The 21,197-nt window shown below is 33.3% G+C and overlaps 1 protein-coding gene across 5 annotated transcripts in view; it reads left to right on the forward strand.

Annotated features, from left to right (window-relative positions):
- Positions 1-292: 292 nt before the first annotated feature.
- The window catches only part of LOC105211656 (ion transport peptide-like), an 80,851-nt gene continuing 59,946 nt past the window's right edge, over positions 293-21,197 (forward strand). For 2 of the 5 annotated variants that reach the window (XM_011183192.3, XM_011183189.3), the window contains exons 1-2: positions 12,010-12,518; positions 16,153-17,347. In XM_011183192.3, coding sequence (XP_011181494.2) covers positions 17,267-17,347 — 81 coding nt within the window. In that variant the 5' untranslated portion in view covers positions 12,010-12,518; positions 16,153-17,266. Of the gene's footprint in view, positions 403-484; positions 547-11,695; positions 12,527-16,152; positions 17,348-21,197 lie in introns of those variants that run through there. The other 3 variants (XM_011183196.3, XM_054234487.1, XM_054234486.1) reach the window with 3 other exon arrangements.

The following is a 21,197-nucleotide window of genomic DNA, read 5'->3' on the forward strand; positions in this document are numbered from 1 at the left end:
ATTCAATTTTTTATAAATAATAAAAAAAAAACAAATTTTTTTTATAATATTTTCAGCATTTCAGCGAGTACACAAAATCATGTGTCCAACAGTCTCACTTTTCCTCACAACAGGGTTACATCCCTTTCTTGCAATGCTACTATCTGTATGCGATTGCCTTGTGGGTGTGTTTGGGTTGCCGTTTATTTCTTTTTGATTTGTTTGTTTTTTTGGTTTTTTGTTTGCTACTGTGGAAAGCAGGCGCGCGCAGTGGCGCAAGTACGTGGATTAGCGCCTGCTCCTGCGACATGTCAACAGTATATAAGCCGCTTGCAAATTTCCTAAGACAACACATCGTAAGCGACATCTGAACGCGTTTGGTGCTTCACACACAAAAAACCAAAGTCAACAAACCGAAAAAAGGTAATATATTTAACCTTAAGGAAGTTGACTGTTTCAAAATTGTGAGATTTTAAATAAACTGTGTCACTTTTTACGCTTACAGTTTGCATACAGCAACAGTTCTTTGTCGATTACATTACAAACAACAACAACATTAGCAAAATGGTAAGTGAACATAATTATTTTATAGAAAAAAGTGGTATAGTTTTAGGCGCTGAAACAGTGAAATTTGATTTTTTTGCGATATAGTTTTTTTAGTTACAAGTGAAGAATTACAATGAATTATAGCGTTTTTTTTAATAATATTAATTTGATTTGACTTTTTTCTTAAGTAAAAAATTAAAAAAACAATTTTATCAAAAAACAAAGAATATTAAAATATTTTTCGAATTACAGTTTTGTCTAAATTTCAGTATCTTAAAAAAAAACTCATAAATGTGGAGAAAGTTTTTTTTAGTTTCAAGTACAGTTTTTTTGAAATTTAGGATCAACATTTTTAATAAAAAAATTTTGATTTTCTTCAACTCACATTGCTTAAAAATATGTGGGCCACTCTGTTATGGCTTAAAGTTAATTCTAAATATTAATAATAATTAACTTCATTAACAAGTAGTTTATATACTTTTTGAAAATATACATAAAATACGAATAAACTTGTTATTAATTTTTTATTTATTTTTTTTATTTTAATTTAAATTTTTTTTTTCAAAAATCGTTATAAAAATATTTCAAAAATTGCTAATTTTGACTATATTGATATTTTTAATACAATATTTAAAGCACTTATAAACTAATTTGAAGTCTTGAAAAAATTATAAAAAAAAGAAATTTCGAAAACACATTTCAATCATCATTTCCATATTCATTAAAAGCTGCCAAGCTAAAATCGTCAATGGAAAGTTTTCAAACAACCATATCAACTTAATTGAATAAGTCAGTCAGTCGAGAGCTTGCCTGTTATCTTTCTACAATGCTGATACTTTGCTAAATAACTCATTACTTAGTAATCGCATTGAGAGCTCTTTCTTTCCGAGCTTCGACAAGTATCAAGTATCAGAACAATTGAAAAGTAGCATTTGAGCTACCTACACGATAAGACGCCACTGCTCTCACTGTACTTTGCTAATCCTTTCAATAGCTTACAGAGCCACTCATATATGTATATATATAGAACGCTTATAAAAAATAAGCGTGTATAGAATTAGCCTCATTAATAACCACAGCCAATTGAACTATTTATAAAGAATTAATTGTTATAAAAATAGCAAATGTACGAATTACATTCACACTCATTAGTGTACAAACAAAGTTGAAGTTGTACATTGTATGTATGTATTTTTGCTTGTCATGCGAGAAACCGAAGACTTAGAAAACAAACTTGCTCCCGCAATGCTGTTGTTATTGCTATTTGCTCATACAAAGTGATCGACAAAAGTGTGTGCACAATTATTTGCTTACATATTTGCTGAGTGTGCGCAAACCCGATTAAATTTTTTAATCCCGAAAATTTCGGGATTTAAATTTTTTCATTTCGGGATCCTTAAAGTAGATAATTTTAACTTTTCCAGAAGGAATTATAAAGTTAGTACATTTCGGGACTACAAAATTTTTGTGTCGGCATCCCGAAAGTAGTCAATTTGAAAATTTTTCATAAGGGAACTAGAATAATTTTGAAAAGTTTTGAAGAAAAAAAAAAACAAAAACATATTTGTTCATTTGTTTCATTTGATCTAAAATAGAATTTGCGAATTGCCATAAATCTTATAAATACAAATACACGAGAGTTATATGTACAACTAGGTGTGATGCTCGTACATTCATGCAAAAGTTCACATTTGATTTGATATCTCATTACAAACCACATTTCACAATGCATATCGCATTTTATATGCTGTTTTGCGGTTTTTCATCGAACAAATGTTTGTAAAAATCAAACAATCGCTGCAGTCTGAAGCTAATGCCTAGCATCTATTCAGCGCTCACGTGTGTTTATTCAATGGTTTATTGATAGTTATTAAAGCGTTTAATATCTATTTAATATTTACGACTGCACACACACACCCTCTCTTAGATACATACACACGCTCACACACACCCATAAAGTCAACTCCGTTTTTTACTGCTATTTTAGTATCGACTTATATCGGCTTAAATGCCGCATTTTGTATTTATTGCGGAGTTGTGTAGCTATTTTTAGCTCGACTTTCATTCGCTTGTAGTAGACGTTAGGCATTACGGTTAACAACCATTGTTATTTATAGTCCAATGTGAACATAATGTATGCGTTTTTAATCCGCTCGTGTTGTCGATTGACACGCTGAATGTTGTTTAATAATTAAATTTTCATGTTTAAAAGATTTGTATTGTGTAATCTAAATCGTCTTAACCCCAACAACAACATCACTTAATAAGTGTTAATATACATTTACTGCAGCGTTGTGATTTTTCTACTGCGTGGAAGTAAAAATAAATCAGCTTTCTTACTTTTATCGGGACGAAGATTTTACACTCAAATCGCAAATGCGAGTAATTTAGACATTATGGAAATTTTTAATATTCAGTAAAAAAAAAGTGAAAAAAGAATTGACTGAGAATGCATTCATACAGTTGGCACGTGTTATTTTTAAAAAGATAAATAATACACTATACAGAAGACCACAGCCGAAGTCCCATTTCTTCGACTGATTTTGATACACTAGAAATTTTAAACTATCTTAGAAAGAGACCTCAACAGCACGTGGTATAGACTTGATCGGTTCCAAATCGTGAAATATGCCTTTGTCGTAGTAATCGTGTTTCATTTAGGATACTTTGGTGCACCATAATTCTAGCGATTTGACTGCCATTGGCGTATTTTTATACTCTCGCAACAAATGTTGCTAAGAGGGTATTATAGTTTTGTTCACATGTGTCACCAATAAATATAAGAGTTAGATATGGGGTTATATATACATAAATGATCAGGATGACGAGTGGATTTGAAATCCGGATGTCTGTCCATCTGTCGGTACAAGCGATAACTTGAGTAAAAATTAAGATATCTTAATGAAATTTGGATTACATGTTCCTTGGCACCCTGAGGAGGTTGCTTACGAAAATGGGCAAAATCGGTCCACTGCCACGCCCACAAAATGGCGGAAACCGAAAACCTATACAATGTCATAACTAAGCCATAAATAAAGTTATGAAAATGAAATTTGGAACATAGGATCCCATTAGGAAGGGGCACTTTTGGATGTAATTTTTTTGGGGAAGTGGGCGTGGCCCCGCCCCCTACTAAGTTTTTTGTACATATCTCGCAAACCAATAGAGCTATATAAACCAAACTTTCTACAGTCGTTTTTTTAGCCACTTCCTAATGCAGTCCAAAAATGAAAGAAATCGGATAATAACCACGCCCACCTCCCATACAAAAGTTAGGTTAAAAATTACTAAAAGTGGGTTAACTCTCTAACGAAAAACGTCAGAAACACTAAATTTCACATAAGAAATGGCAGATGAAAGCTGCACTCAGATTTTTTTACAAAATGGAAAATGGGCGTGGCGTCGCCCACTTATGGGTCAAAAACCATATCTCAGGAACTACTGGACCGATTTCAATAAAACTTGGTTTGTAATAGTTTCCTTACATCCCAATGATATATTGTGAAAATAGGCCAAATCGCTCCACAACCACGCCTACTTCCTATATACCAGAACTTTGAAGACAATCAGAATCGTTTACTTTACAATATATAAAGTAAGTACTAGTGAAGATATCGGTGCAGCACTTTGCACAAATACTATTTTAATAGTGTGGCAGCCCCATTATAAAAATCGCCGAAATCGGACCATAGGTTTTTTAGGCCCCATATATCCCACACGAGGACCTCGGTGCTTCTAACCTAATATTATGGTTTCCAACTTTCAATGGACCTTATACAATATATATGACGAATATGAGGGTCAAATTGTGTATTATATAATATAAATAAAGTTAAATATATAAATTGCGAGAGTATAAAATGTTCGGTTACACCCGAACTTAGCCCCGAACTTCCTTACTTGTTTTTTTTTTTAATTTTACCGTTAAGTATACATATATATTTTTTAGAAATCTAATGAATTTTTTACTATCGATTATTTCTTACTTAATCCCAAAAAATATAACATAATAGGAAAATTTGCTTAAAAGTATTTTGACATGAATTGACAAAAATGTTTCTACAACAAGTGCTAAGTATTGGAACTTCATTTTTCACATGAAAATGTTCAATTCTACGAATACTTGATGCAAGTTCGCAACTTATACAGTTATAGCTTCTGTCCTAGCCACTCTACTATGGTCCTAGCCTTATGCTATCAATTAGCATTAATAATGTAATTTATAGGCAAATTTAAGTATATCAAAAGAACAAGTAATTCACAGTTAAACTGTCACAAAATTTGTACAATATGAATTTATTGAATTTTACGCAGTTTCATTGCGATCTAGATTGTTTACAATCAGTATTTTATATATAATCTGCAATGAATTTATCCTTGTATGTGCATCTGTGTGTAAGTGTTAAACGCTAAATAAGCAGGTGTAAAATACAAATATTGAATATTCTAGATATGTATTTATGTACATACATATAAGCCGTTATTTACTTGAATTCGGATATACGAGTAAATATATATGTTATTTATATTTATCCATTGCTGTGAGCTGTGAAAATTTCCGTTGTTTGCAGATGCTCTTAACACAAATCAGTCGCAGCGAATGGCTAATCAGATGGTCAATCAGCTGCTCATATAAATACAGTCAGCTGGTTGTCATTGACTTAACATCTGATGGAATGTTGTTTCAAATGAAAATATATGCAATTTGGCATACTTAATTTTGGTCATAAGTGACTCTAAATTTTTTAAGGAAAAATGTGGAAATACACTTTGTATAAATTATTTGAAAAATTTCTTAGAAATAGTTACGCTCAAATAATGCTATTTATAGTTTAGATTACTATACATTCGTCAAATACCTGCACTAGTACACTCAACATCACATATATTTAGGTGGAACTGTAGACCATATTAAATTCTCTAATTATATGCAAATATGCGGAAGTTGTTTTGTCTGAGAAGGGACAATTGTGATTTGTAATCTAAATCGCCAGCAACCGCGCCTTCCTCTTAATTAAACCAGTATTTCGTATTTATTAATAAATCTCTGCTCTGCTTTAGTACTCTGGTATGTTTGTGTGTGTGTATTACGCAGCTTTATTACTATCGACATTCTTTCCAGTTTATTGTGCTCAATCATTTGTTAAGGCATTTATTTTAAAAATTTGCAAAGTTGAGCGGTAATTGATATTATGTACGCTAAAGTAGATAGCTGGTAAGGTGTACCAACTTGCTTCTAAGCTCATATCTATATGTGCATAAGTGTTAATGCCGACTGAAATGCTAACGCAATATTATAACGGGTGATTTTTTTGAGGTTAGGATTTTCATGCATTAGTATTTGACAGATCACGTGGGATTTCAGACATGGTGTCAAAGAGAAAGATGCTCAGTATGCTTTGACATTTCATCATGAATAGACTTACTAACGAGCAACGCTTGCAAATCATTGAATTTTATTACCAAAATCAGTGTTCGGTTCGAAATGTGTTTCGCGCTTTACGTCCGATTTATGGTCTACATAATCGACCAAGTGAGCAAACAATTAATGCGATTGTGACCAAGTTTCGCACTCAGTTTACTTTATTGGACATTAAACCAACCACACGAATGCGTACAGTGCGTACAGAAGAGAATATTGCGTCTGTTTCTGAGAGTGTGGCTGAAGACCGTGAAATGTCGATTCGTCGCCGTTCGCAGCAATTGGGTTTGTGTTATTCGACCACATGGAAGATTTTACGCAAAGATCTTGGTGTAAAAACGTATAAAATACAGCTCGTGCAAGAACTGAAGCCGAAAGATCTGCCACAACGTCGAATTTTCAGTGAATGGGCCCTAGAAAAGTTGGCAGAAAATCCGCTTTTTTATCGACAAATTTTGTTCAGCGATGAGGCTCATTTCTGGTTGAATGGCTACGTAAATAAGCAAAATTGCCGCATTTGGGGTGAAGAGCAACCAGAAGCCGTTCAAGAACTGCCCATGCATCCCGAAAAATGCACTGTTTGGTGTGGTTTGTACGCTGGTGGAATCATTGGACCGTATTTTTTCAAAGATGCTGTTGGACGCAACGTTACGGTGAATGGCGATCGCTATCGTTCGATGCTAACAAACTTTTTGTTGCCAAAAATGGAAGAACTGAACTTGGTTGACATGTGGTTTCAACAAGATGGCGCTACATGCCACACAGCTCGCGATTCTATGGCCATTTTGAGGGAAAACTTCGGAGAACAATTAATCTCAAGAAATGGACCCGTAAGTTGGCCACCAAGATCATGCGATTTAACGCCTTTAGACTATTTTTTGTGGGGCTACGTCAAGTCTAAAGTCTACAGAAATAAGCCAGCAACTATTCCAGCTTTGGAAGACAACATTTCCGAAGAAATTCGGGCTATTCCGGCCGAAATGCTCGAAAAAGTTTCCCAAAATTGGACTTTCCGAATGGACCACCTAAGACGCAGCCGCGGTCAACATTTAAATGAAATTATCTTCAAAAAGTAAATGTCATGAACCAATCTAACGTTTCAAATAAAAAACCGATGAGATTTTGCAAATTTTATGCGTTTTTTTTTTTTTTTAAAGTTATCAAGCTCTTAAAAAATCACCCTTTATATATTTTATATATTTATATTTATGCAGAAATATTCCTCTAATATAATTCGAAGGTTTTAGTAGAGTAGGATTAGCTTCAAAACAGCTTCCACTTGGTTCTTTCAAATCCTTTTCATATCATTCTAAATGTAGGCAACGTTTTATAAACAAAACGCCGAACTTTTCTCGAAAGCTTAAAATAGCTTAAGAGTAAAAAATTTCGTAGAATTTAGACGTCAATCTGTCTCTTTTCGGTCTTTATCATAAGTTAGGATATTTTAAGTAACCAGTCAATAGTAGATTTTACCGGCCCAAAGTCGAGTTTGTCTCAGCTTTATAAGTTTTTGCCACAGCAAGAAATATGGTGTGAACATAAACGATCTTCGTCTCGTCTATTATTTTTCTTGCTTTATACATATATTCATACTTTATATCTGTATTCATACAGTTAATTCAGTCACCACAGTCGATTACATGTATGTATATCAACTATTACATTCTTTATTTATGAATCAGACAAATATGAATGAGATATTGCATATCCATATGTTTGTAAGTATGTTCTATATCTTTCATACAGTATTTATACTATCTAGTTAAATGACCATATAATTCTTATATTCAAACCCAGTAGTGAAATGCATAGAATAATCTTTAAGGAAGAACATTCTCTCTGATCGCCTTTAAAATTTGCTCGATTTTTGGGATAGGCTTTGGCTCATGACGGCTCAACGACGGCCCTTTAAGGTTCTATGTATTTTTGGAAATATGAAAACGTCACACGGAGTCATGTCTGGGGAATAAGCAATGAATATAGCTGAAAATTTTATCATAGCTCAGGGACATGTAGATTTATCAAAATAATAAAAAAATATATAGGAAAAGTTGACAATTGGACAATTTGAAATTTTAAAATTCCCGTTATTTTTTGAACACGCATTTTATTTTTTGTATCGAATTTCGGTTAAAAAACTAAACTTCAATATTTACGACCTATTTTTAGTTTTCAAGTGGTTTATTAAATATATTTATGATTTAAACATTATTTGAAGTAATAAAAAATATATTTTTTTGAATTCTTTAATATATATTTTTTTAATTTTAATATATATTAACTACTTATGTGTATGTATGTGATTGGCGTTCAACCGTTTAGCCGGTTATAACCGAATCGATGAGAGCGCGCCACTCCTCTCTTTCCTTCGCAGTTCGGCGCCAGTTGGAGATTCCAAATGTAACCAAGTCGCTCTCCACCTGGTCCCTCCAACGGAGTGGAGGCCTTCCCCTTCCTCGGCGGGTACTGCATCGAACACTTTCAGAGCTGGAGTGTTTTCGTCCATACGGACAACATGACCTAGCCAGCGCAGCCGCTGTATTTTTATTCGCTGAACTACATATGTATGTCAATGTCGTCGTATAACTCGTACAGCTCATCGTTCCATCATCTGCGGTATTCGCCGTTGCCAATGTTCTATGGTCCATGAATCTTGCGCAAAATTTTCCTCTCGAAAACTCCTAGTGTCGTCTCATCTGATGTTGACATTGTCCAAGCTTCTGCACCATAAAGCAGGACGGGAATGATAAGCGACTTGTGAGTTTGATTTTGGTTCGTCGAGAGAGGACTTTACTGTTCAATTGCCTACTCAGTCCAAAGTAGTACCTGTTGGCAAGAGTGATTCTGCGCTGGATTTCGAGGCTGACATTGTTTGTGTTGTTGATACTGGTTCCCAGGTATACGAAATTATCTACTACTTCAAAGGTATGACTGTCAACAGTGACGTGGGAGCCAAGACGCGAGTGCGCTGACTGTTTGTTTGATGACAGGAGATATTTCGTCTTGTCCTCATTCACCTCCAGACCCATTCGCTTCGCTTCCTTATCCATGCGGGAAAAAGCAGAACAAACGGCGCGGTTGTTCCTTCCGATGATATCAATATCATCGGCGTATGCCAGCAGCTGTACACTCTTGTAGAAGATTGTACCTTCTCTCTTTAGCTCTGCAGCTCGTATTATTTTTTCCAACATCAAGTTAAAGAAGTCGCACGATAGTGAGTCACCTTGTCTGAAACCTCGAACGGCTCGGAGAGGTCCTTCCCAATCATGACGGAGCTTTTGGTGTTGCTCAACGTCAACTTACACAGCCGTATTAGTTTTACGGGGATGAACTACTTATAATTACTTTAATTTAACATCATTAGATCAACCATTTTTTATTTTCAAAATAATTCATTAAAACTTTTGTTTTGACTTAGACTATTCACCACTGGGTTTCGCAAGCCAATGTATGTAACTAGAAGTAGATCGTACCGACTTTTACGAAATTACACATATTTACACACATACTCGTATGTATTTATGTCTATCAGACATTTGTGGGTGCACCAATTTGATCATTTACAATTACATTACTTGTGTTTGCATGTGTGTGGATGACTGCCACACTTACATGTGTATAAGATACGAGTAAATGTTTATTACGCTTTCACTTTCGTTTCATGTAATAAAACATTGTAATTTGGATATTTCGTTTATTATTAACTGTGGGATTATTCAACGTCAAAGAATTGTTATAATATATTACTAAACAAAAGTTAGGTTAGGGTGGACATGAATTTAAAATGTTTTATAAATAAAATATTTTGAAATTTCTTTCTATGAATTAGTAAAAATATGTATTTATAAATGAAAAAAAATATGAAATATTAATAAATATGTCTAAAAGGGAACTCGAATTAAATTTTTAATAATACTGTTACACCACAGCGTTGCCATGTGTAAGGTTTATAATTTTTATGTACTATTTTCTATTTAAAATTAGAATAATTATAAACAAATCTTTAAAATAGAGTTGTATATTAAGAGTTGAAAAATATTTATTATTATAATTTTTTTTTTATTTAAATTATATTAATTATTTGAAAAACAAACCGAACAATAAAATGATGCTTTTCAATAACATAATGGCAAAGTTCTATATGCTTATATACGAATGCAGCGCCACACTCCCCTATTACATATGTACATCAATACATATACAAAGATCCACTATATAGCAACTACATGAGTATATATTATATGCGCCCGCCCGTTTTGTTCGTTCAATTGGTGCTGCTTTGACTCCGTCCTCATGTGCCGCAATATAATCGCATTCGTACGTTGTTGTAGCAATGACAACAAAGAAATCATTATGTCGCGCTGCGCTTGCATGTTGTCTGAATTATGCCGCTGTTCGCTGCGCACCGCCCGTCAGTGGGAGCGCTTCCCCCTTTTTGTTTGTTACTCTACAGTGGTGACATTAGCGCTTCAACGCTTGAATTTTGTTCGCTCGTTTTCTCGGTTTCCTTTTTTGATCATTCACATACTCGTGCATAATGGCGATTTATTATTGTTGCTCATTGTTATCATATGTTGCTGGCGTTTCGTTGCTATTCATATTATTGTTGCTATGTTTTTGTGGTTATATACCGATCTTGCTATGACTATAGTATGTCAACAACAAAATTTAAAATCCGTTATATATAGTTTTAATACGCTTACTCTCCGACATTTATTATAGCAAAAAAAGAAGGTTTTGAATATATTCAGGAGAGTCATATGTACTTAAAAATATTAGTGGTGTATGTATGCGTAGGTCCTCACACGCAGACATATTTCGTGGTGGTCTGCTTGCCAGAAAATGTCTCCTCTTCCGTTGCTTCCATTTTTATAAAAAATACAACGCTGGGGCATTGTGGGAGTGCATACAGTGTATCAAAAATGTTCGAAAGCATTTTTGAAAATATTTTAATGCTGTTTTCGAGTTTCCGGCAGCAAGAGTAGGGTTAATTCGAAGGTCGACTTATTGATCTACTATAATAGAAGAATCTTTGTTGACTACCTTACTTAAACAAGAGAGAATTGGAATTGGAGAATCATTCTCATTCATTCCGATGTCTCTGCCATTGATAGAAGTAGTGGCTGACTGACGATGCTCACCGAATGTCACTCCTGAAGAAAATAGACTTTCTATACAAGTTTAAATTCGACCTGATGGTACAAAACAATTTGTTCCAGAAACTCAAACCCTTTTATTCAAGATCTTTTTTATTTAAATTAAAGAGGTGCTCAACACTGATTCGCCCTTCTTTCAACATTTCTTCGAAGTTTTTTCTACAAATTTTTTTCGTTTCAAGCACCACAGTGCCTGCCTCGTTCTGACACTTACTCACTTGTTCGCTCGCATTTGCCGTGGACTGTATGCGACATGAGGCCAGTGTTTTTCTTTTTTGTATATTCTACGGATTTGTTTTTGTTTTGCTTTTAATTCGTCGGATTTTGTCGTTTTTCATGGCGTTTTTTAATGCTATTTTTTTCATTGCCTCATATTCTGGCATTGCCCATTGCCCGTTGCCCGTTGGTCGTTGGTCGTTTGTATATTTCGTTGTCTCCGCCGTCGCCTGTCGCCTGTCGACTATCGCCTGTCTGCTGTCTGAGTGTGTCGTCTTCTCTGTCTGCAGCGGCTTAGCCTGCAGCCAGTCAACCAGCTAGCTAGTTAGTCACTTGGTCTAACTCTCAGTGTTCTTTAGTCTGTGGTGTCTATGCGCTCATAACGTGTCGTTTGTTTTCCAACCATATCGAGCCAAATAATATATATTGCTAAATGCAACTAAATAATTTTCTGAAAAATAGAAATATATAGTACATAAAAAATTTGAATTCTCAACGAAAACGAAAATAAATTTATTTAAAAGTAGTGAAGTTCTTACCACCAATTAAATCAATAAAAGCTCTATGGCATAGTGAAGTTTGAAATGAAATGAAATGAAATAAAATTGAATGTAATAAGCAAATAAAAGTGGAAAATTAAATTAAATAAATTTGTTGTTGGAGCTGCTCTTTCGCAATGCGTCGTCGTGTGTTGCTTGCGTGCAACAACGTTGAAAGCGACGCGCCCTGAGTGTGTGCAACGGAAGTGGGAAAGTGCGAGCGTACGCAGCCAAACACACACACACATTTTATGTAAAGAAAAATTAAAGAAAAAAATTGCTAAAGCTAAAATAAAAATAAAAGCTTCTTCTGTACGCTGTGTCAACCTTTTTTTTTGTGTCGTCGAGTGTAGCGAAAATCATTTTCTTTGAAAATTTATTGCAGTCCATGAGCGGTTAGTCTGTCTGTCTATATCTGTTGGATACAGTCGGCGCACTTGCACAATTTTGAGCGACGACATTGGAATTTCGTTAAGAAAGAAATCAAATAAAAACACACGAAAATACGAAAATAAATAAAAAAAAAAAATAAAACGTAAATGTCTGGGAACTTCGGCGTCGCGCTACAAAAAATATATTTAATTGCTTATTTTTATAAGCTATAAAGTTGTTGCGGATTAAAAATAGTCAACGTAAAATGGCTAAGACGCCGAGGGGAAGGTAAAACAGTGCGTGTACGAGCCTCTTGTGAATGATGCGTGGAAATTTTTGGAAAATTAATTGCGACGTGGAAACGTAAAACGCACGCTTATGCGATTGCAACATAATTTAGAATACTAAAAAGTCTAAATTTCTTATTTTCACATTAAACATTAAGACAACTAAATACTTTTTTATTAATATTATTAATAGCCCCCTTCGTGTTTTCACCTTGTTTATTCTTAACTGACTGCAGACATTTTATTCATTTTGCCTATTATTCGAGAAGTTTTTAGTTTTGACTATGAAAATATTGACCTTACTTTATTAGTCAGATACTTTAGTTATTAAACGCTCTTATCATGTTTCACATGCCTGCAATTGTCTTACTCCAGTTATTCATCGGTTTTGAGTTGCATTTCATAATCAAAATGGAAAGTATTTCTTCCAATACATAACTGCTTCTATGTTTCAAGCAATCACTTAACCTCAAAATCAACATTTTCACAATAATTTTATCTTTTCTAACTAAATTTTTGGAAAATTTACTTCGAGTTTTGTTATGAGCTACAATCCGGTTGATTTCGTCACTACTCACACTCTTAATACATTGTCTGGTTACTAGTTATAGAAGATGAAATTATTATAAATGGAATGTACATTAGTTATCAGGGATATGTTTCAAATGCTTGGTTCAAAGAGTTCTACTTATTGTTAAGAAAAATCCTGATAAATATACTCGTAGCGTAATCAATGGACAATAAAAATTTCGGAATTGTTTAAGGAGTAGTAAATAGAAATATTTCAAGGACGAAGCTTCGAAACTTTGAGCTTCCAGTTTCTTCAATCTTAAGACTCTTTAACAACTCCATAAGTCTATAACATTGAGCCTCACCAGATAATCAAATAATTCATAATTTCTGTGGCTCTCCTTTTATCAAGTGCTAATTATGTGTAATCGAGAGTTTTCCAGACCAATTTAGCTTACCCTATTAGCAGCGGTCAGATCAAGAGCTACGACGCGCTCTACCTAAAAAAAAAATTCCAAGATTAAATATTATCTGCTCACACAAATAACAGTAGTTAATTTAATGGAATTTGTTTCCATGTGACGATCAGGAGTTTTTGCAATTCATGCGATTATTACTTGTTAAGGCATATTAAATAAATATCCACATAAAAAGTACTAAATGGAAAGAAATGGTTAAAGAGCTGAAGAAAAAAAGCATATATGTGTGTGAACTCGTGAAAATAATCATCATTAAAATCAAAGTAAAATGACTCGCGTATAAATATGCACACAGACAGTGCGCGACAAAAGTTGACGCACAAATTTGAGAAGTACAAAAATAATAACGAAGCGGGATGAGAGAAAATTAAACAAAACTAGCATAACGGCGAAACCTAAATTGTATTTGAGCATAATAATTAATAATATACAGTTTCGGCTTATATGCAGACTCTAATTGGGATCAGAGAAAAAAGTTTTAAATATGTTTTGAAATTTGAAAAACTTTCTGCTATATATTCAACGCTTTAATTCTTACGTTTTTACACCAATATTAATTATTTTCGGTTGATATTCCTCAGCTATTGTAAATCTTACAACCTTTAGTAGATACACTTTCAGATAAGTTAGTTTATTAGTTAGTTATGAGTTAAATATATGTTTCAAACTTTTTCTGAAAATTTAATTTTTTTAAGTTGTTATCATTTTGAAAACAAAACAAGAAAAACCGTAACTTCGGCTGTACCGTAGCTATTATACCCCTCACAGGTGCATTTCTTTTAGTATATTCAATTAATTCCATACAAGCCCTTGATTCCGATCGTTCAGTTTGTATGGCAGCTATATGCTATAGTGAACCGATCTAAACAATTTTTTCGGAGATTAAATTATTTCTATGAGCAATAACTCACACCAAATTTCGTGAAGATATGTAGTAAAATGCGGAAGTTTTCCTTACAAGCCCTTGATTCCGATCGTTCAGTTTGTATGGCAACTATATGATATAGTGGTCCGATATCGGCAGTTCTGACAAATGAGCAGCTTCTTGAAGAGAAAATAACATCTGGAAAATTTTAAAACGATATCTTAAAATCTGAGGGACTAGTTCGTATATATACAGACAGACAGACAGACGGACATGGCTAAATCGACTCAGTTCAACATACTGATCATTTATATATATACTTTATAGGGCCTCCGACGCTTCCTTCTGGGTGTTGCAAACTTCGTGACAAACTTAATATACCCTCTTCAGGGTATAAAAATAACATATTGAATCTAAAATATTTTCTTTTTGACTTTTGTTGAGCACTGTAGACATTTGTTCATACCGTAACATTAACTGACATTTGACAGTTGATCGAGCGAAGTTACGCTCTTTCACATGCGGTGACAACGTCAAACCAGCACACACACACACACACACTACATAGCATACTTAAACAGCTTCGGGGGCAAGTAGCCTGGCACTGAATGTTACTGCTGTAGCTACTCCTGCTCAACTGAATGAATACACACACACTCATCTATTTATGTGCATAAAACAAAAAGCTCACTAAATAATAAAATGCCATGAACTATGCGTAATGCAAAAACAAAACAACAATAAATAAGTGATGAATATGCATAAAGGCTGGACATTATCATATGTAGTAGCGCTGTGTATGTGTATATCGGTGCTACTAAAGTCACTCGAGTCAGCAAATTTTTGAATTTGTACTGCAATTGTAGCAAATGACGACTAATGACAGCAAAGCGAAATGATCAAAAGCAAATAAGCAATAATAATGAAGCAAACAAATTTGTAAGGAAGCATGGAGCGCACACATGGAGACAAACAAACAAATTGCCATGTCTAAATAACAACTTGGTGTCAAAAGTAAAAGAATTTATTTCACATACACACACACACAAACACTAGCTACAGCGGTGTATGTTATAAAATCAGAATCTCGTGATAATATTTAATGTGTAATTGCCTGTTTGTGATTTTGTCAGCACTCGTGTGTGGCAATTGTTGGTTTTTGCCGTACTTCAGCTTGTGTTTGTTGTATTTTAAAGTGAATATTTTTTTTGTTGAAAACGCACGTAACCACTCGCTTGTCCATTTCAAGTTTAGACAGTTATTTATTTAATAGATTTTTCGGTGTATCTCGTGCTTTGTAAGCATTAACACTTCCCATTCGATAAATTCAGCGCGGTTAACTATATTAACTATGTATAGATTAAATGAAAGTTGCTAAATACATTTTCTCACGCATCATTCGCATGAGTGGTCTGTGGACTAAACGCATGGAAATTGTAAATTTATATGGAGAGACACTACGGTTCAAAATAATAGTTCCAGCAAATAGAAAAATAGAAATATTCACTCAACTAGCGCATTTTTAGACTAAGCTCATATTGAAGCTAAGAGCTAAGTGTTTGAAGATAGTTTATTTCCGGTTTTAAGAAAATAGAATAATTGATAAAAAATAACAACAAAAATTTACGAAAATATTTATTTACCTGGATTATTCTTAATGCCAATAGAACTATAATTTTTCGAAGAATAATTTTTTTTAAGTTTGTAACTATCTATTTGAACCGCAGTGTAATTTCGACATAAAATATTTGAGATATATATAAAAATTGTATAATTCATAGAGCCAACGCATACATATATTGACTGTTGCAATTGTTGCTAGTTGCGCTTGTAGTCACCCGCATAAATCCAACAATACCAACAATAAGAGCAAGTGACATTTACAAATGTATAAGTGCAAGCTGTATGAGTTTAAAAGTGCACATGTGAAGCAGACAACGAACATACTCGTCGTCTACAACAAACAAAATTGAATGCTCCTCCGCACTCCGATACAGCAACAACAACGAATCGGGAAGTGCGCGATGTTCAAGACTTTGATTTACGCAATTTTCGTACGTAAGAAAAGTACTTCCGCTGCGGAAAACAACAACAACAACAACAACAACATACAAGATAACAACAACAATAACATTGGACACAACACTAATATTATCGTTGGCATTCTTATAGGCGTTGCCATTGCAATTTTAAACGCCAACACTCATTCATCGACGCCTGCATACCGCACAATCGCCGCTTAAGTGCAACACGAGTAGTCCGTTATAATACGAGTACTCGTCGAAGTTCAGCACCCCAAGGAAGTTGCATACGGTTTGCTTACGTTGCTTCGTTGCTTTTTGCATTCAAAAAGCCAAAAAAAAAATCAACTTGATGTATCAGCTGTACCAATTGTATCAACGCACACATAAGGATTTGACAAAAGTTCATACAAAATGGCGATTAACAATCACACCACCCGATCGACGACAAGAGAAGCGCTACGATAAACGTTACGAAGTGAGTGTCAACGAGTGAGTTGAATTGAAATTCACAACGAAAAATATATATCAAATTTATATACAAATATTTAAGCAGTTTTATGCGAAATTAGTGCTTAAGAAGCGCAAAAAAAAATATTATCAGTGTTGGTGCAGTTCAAAAGCGTAGTATAGTGTGGCAAAATACTACAGAAATAGTAGTGTAAGGTGTGTAGTATATTCCCAAAAATTATTGGTTAAAAAATTATTGATTTATAATAAAGTCTAGCGTTAATTATATGCTATTCTTTTAATATTTGCTGTCAACTTACCACTAGTGTTAGTGCATAATACAAGAAAGCGTGGCTTTGAACTGCGCCTTTTGAAATCTTAAGAGTTTCTTAATATTCAACAAAAAGTCAGCACAATTTTCCACATGTGGCATCCACTTGCACGAGATCTGGCTTCACTACTACACGAAGCAGTGCAATACACACGCAACTTGGTTGCGTCTAAGGTAAGAAACAACCGGAGATTTCAACTACATATTTTAATATAATTATTAATTTTTCGAAAATAAATTATTTACAATTCATTAATACTACGAAATCTGTGCTAAAAAATTATAGAAAATAATTCGAAAAAATCTAAGAGTATAATAACTCGGAAAATATTTGTGTTATTGAAAGTTGAGTTGTTCCTATCGAAGGTTAAATGTTAGTTGTTTTGGCTTAATGGAGTCATTTAAGAACTTTATTCTTTCATCAATAAATAATTCATTCAATACAATGAAATACGAGTCAAAAATTAGAGAGGAATATAACACCGAAAATAAGTTTTTTATTTAAAGTTGAGTTGTTCCTGTCGAAGATTTATTGTTTGGGCTTAATTGAGTCATTTAAGAACTTAATTCTTTCATCAATAAATAATTCATTTAATACTATGAAATACGAATCAAAATTGGAGAGGATAATTCGGAAAAAAATGTTTTTCTTTAAAGTTGAGTTGTTTCTATCGAAGATTTATTGTTTTGGGCAAAATTGAGCCATTTAAGAACTTAATTACCTCACTATTTGAAAGGCTAATGTATCTACGATTTACTCTACTCAAAGCTTAAATTTGCGATTGGTAGGTCATTCTACTTGAAACTTTTGAATGTGTTAAACTGTGGTGGTGTATTTCTACAGTAAATGAACTAAAATTCTCAAGTGCAAAAATTATGTTATGAAAAATAAGGTCACACCGATTGTTTTTTGTTATACAAATTAAAGTGAAACTTTAGCAAATAATTTGCATTGCGAATTTGAGTTGAACGAACTTGATTTACTACAAAAAGCGGAATTTGCATATGTAAATGTGAACTTGGTATGCTTAAGATGCGATCTATTTACGAGTACTTTGAGCAAACTTTTGCTGATAGCCGAAAACTTTAGTTGTGGCCTGACAACTAACTCAAAGCCGTTGATTTAAGGTCTCCAAAAAGATCTCAACAGCAGTAAACTCTTTATTTGTGTACGCCAAATGTGATAACAATTGAAAGTTACCACTTTTATTTGGAAGACATATTAGCATCTATATTAACTACATGATGGTTTACAGAGTTATTAACTCGCAATAAATTTATGCTAATATCTAGACACTGTAGTAGACTAATACAAGTATTTACTTTCAAATTTGGCTCTTGGTAGCGTTTGCATGCGGACACTCCCATTTTTCTATTGTCATTAGCTAGTTGTTAATAACCTAATTTGCAACCTGTGTCAATATTGTGTATTTGCATTTAGTTTGGATATTTTTGCGATGATTTGCTAAAAATGTACGTTAACAGTATTTTAGTATGAAATATTTTGGATGAGTTGTGTTGTTTTTGCATTTAATTTACTATGTCTATGTTTACATTTTTAGTAAGTTCGTACATTTTTAAAGATTCAAAAACGTAGTAAATTCGACAAGTGTGAAGCTTGGCCACTGGCCACTTTCGATTACATACAAACAATAACTTTTATTTTGAAGATCAGCGGTACTACTTAATTGAAGAAATACTTTTGAGACTTTGATTTTTATTTATTAAAGCTAAAATAAATTTTAGTTTTCAGTTTTTCTTTAATGAAGCTCATAAAAAGTCTCATGACATTCACTTTCCTCAATTGCAGTATGTTGGTAGTGATAAAATATTTGTTACAAGGTTCTAGTAATTTCCTATTTATTTCTGGTGTTATGTGTAAAAATAGCTCGGCATATATGGAACTTAAAGAGGAAATTATTTAATTTAACTAGGGTAATTGTGTTAAGGGCGCACACTTCCGCATCGTCACCAATTTCCGCAGTGAATCACTGACGAATTAAACAATTTAACACACGTATATAACAGAGAGACATACACCAACAGAAGTGTAGCGCTTCAGTGATGTTACAAAGCGAAGTGGTGGCTTCAAGTGGCTTACTTACATACAATTCTTAAATATTAGAGAGTTAAAAAATTAAGCCAGACAGTTAAGTCTCTTACACATGAATATACAACTCGGAAATGATATTATTAAATATACAACATATGTCTCTATGTATCGACTTAAGAAATCATAAGTATGTATTATTCTCCATGGTTTCTCAAACATAAGTAATTGCCTGCAAAAAAATATTTGTCAGTGGCCTAAGGTGCTATATTTTATATTATGGCATGCTATGTTTTATTTGATAATATGGCAATTAAGGCATTTTTAATAATGTATGAAATGGTGAAATTCTAAGCACAATCGAAGCTCCACTACACTTTTGTTCTATAAATTTAATCCCAGGGGATTTACTGTATGTCGTAACTGTAATAGGCTTTCTAATAAATACTGCAAGTATATGCTTACCTACAAACATACAATCATGCCATTAAAAGGAAACTCGTGTTAATTACATTTACGAGTGCTAGCATTCAATGTATAATTAGACAGAAAATCACAATTAACAGTGATTTTATTGGCTATTGTATAAATTAAAAACTAATCAATTATTGTGAAAAATAATTAAATTTTTAAAAGTCAACTAAGTAATAAAAAAGCACTTAAAATTACTTGGTTGCATGAGCATTTGTTTAGGTGGGTGGCTCGGAGGAAATGTAGAATTAGAAAAATTGAAAAAATATTAGGTCTACAATTTTGCTTCCGCCATTTTTTGTAAATTTAAGTTTTTAAGTATAAAAACGGTTATAAATGTTTCATGGAATTAAAAAAGAATAACAAAATTTCGCGCAAATGTCGAGATTTCGGCTCAAAAAGTGATATTTTTTCAGTTGAGAATAAGTTTGGGATGCAAACAGATCTCTACAAATATTTTCCAAGATCGATATAAAAAAAATCGATTTAATCGACCAGCGCTAGAGACATCTACTGGAAAACGGCGGAAGCACAGTTGTAGACCTAATATTTTTTCGTAATTATCATTATTAACTGGACAAAGTAAAACTGACTTGAAGTTTTACACAACAGTAACTGGATAACAAAATTCATTTTTTTTTCAAATATTTCATTATTGCTATTTAATAAAAAAAATATTAACAGGTGCTTAGTTGCTTAGCAGTTGCTACACTTTCCATTATAATATTTGTAATTGTTTTCCTATGGGGTATCTACTGCATACACACTCGCATAGACACTATATTTCTTTTAAGTAGTCATTTCAAATCAACATTTACCTGTCACGTCGCGTTATTTTCAATGTAGGTGGTCATATTCAAACAGGCAATTGCTACCACCGCTGAGAACTCACTTTAATAAACTGTTTTGTAGTATGATTATGTCAGATAATTTAGTTCTGAAGTGCTATTGTCACTTGTTGTTATTATTGTTGACATTATTATTAATGGAATATGCAATAATAAAAAAATATAATTACATAATTGCTTAAGAGTGCAGTACACTTCTACATATACATATTGAGTGCATGGTACATGGCGTATACGCAACCTGTCAATCATGACGAAAGAAGTAGCCAAACAGCAAGCAAAGAAACTTAGTGATTTCAGCTTATTTGCCTTAAAAATGATTAAAATGAACATATTTATATATATATACAAATGCACTTAGATACTTCTATATAGATATAAGACTCGAACAGTTAAGTTCTGCATGAAATGCGCACTTTTCATTCACCTGCGATATATCTAACTACTTGTATACGTTTCTCTACACATGTGTATGTTTGCCTGCTAAGTGTATTTGTAATCATTTACACATTTTTATCTCAAAGTCGTTGCTTAATAACCGTCAAGTACGGATATGAGTATGTCGTTGAGATATGTGCGCTATTTGCATTTACAGTTTTGCTTTAGTTGTTGCTGGTGTTTTTGTTGTTGTCGCCGCCGTTCCGTCGCAAAAACT

This window comes from Zeugodacus cucurbitae, chromosome 6, assembly GCF_028554725.1.
Source record: "Zeugodacus cucurbitae isolate PBARC_wt_2022May chromosome 6, idZeuCucr1.2, whole genome shotgun sequence".
NCBI classification, from domain to species: domain Eukaryota; kingdom Metazoa; phylum Arthropoda; class Insecta; order Diptera; family Tephritidae; genus Zeugodacus; species Zeugodacus cucurbitae.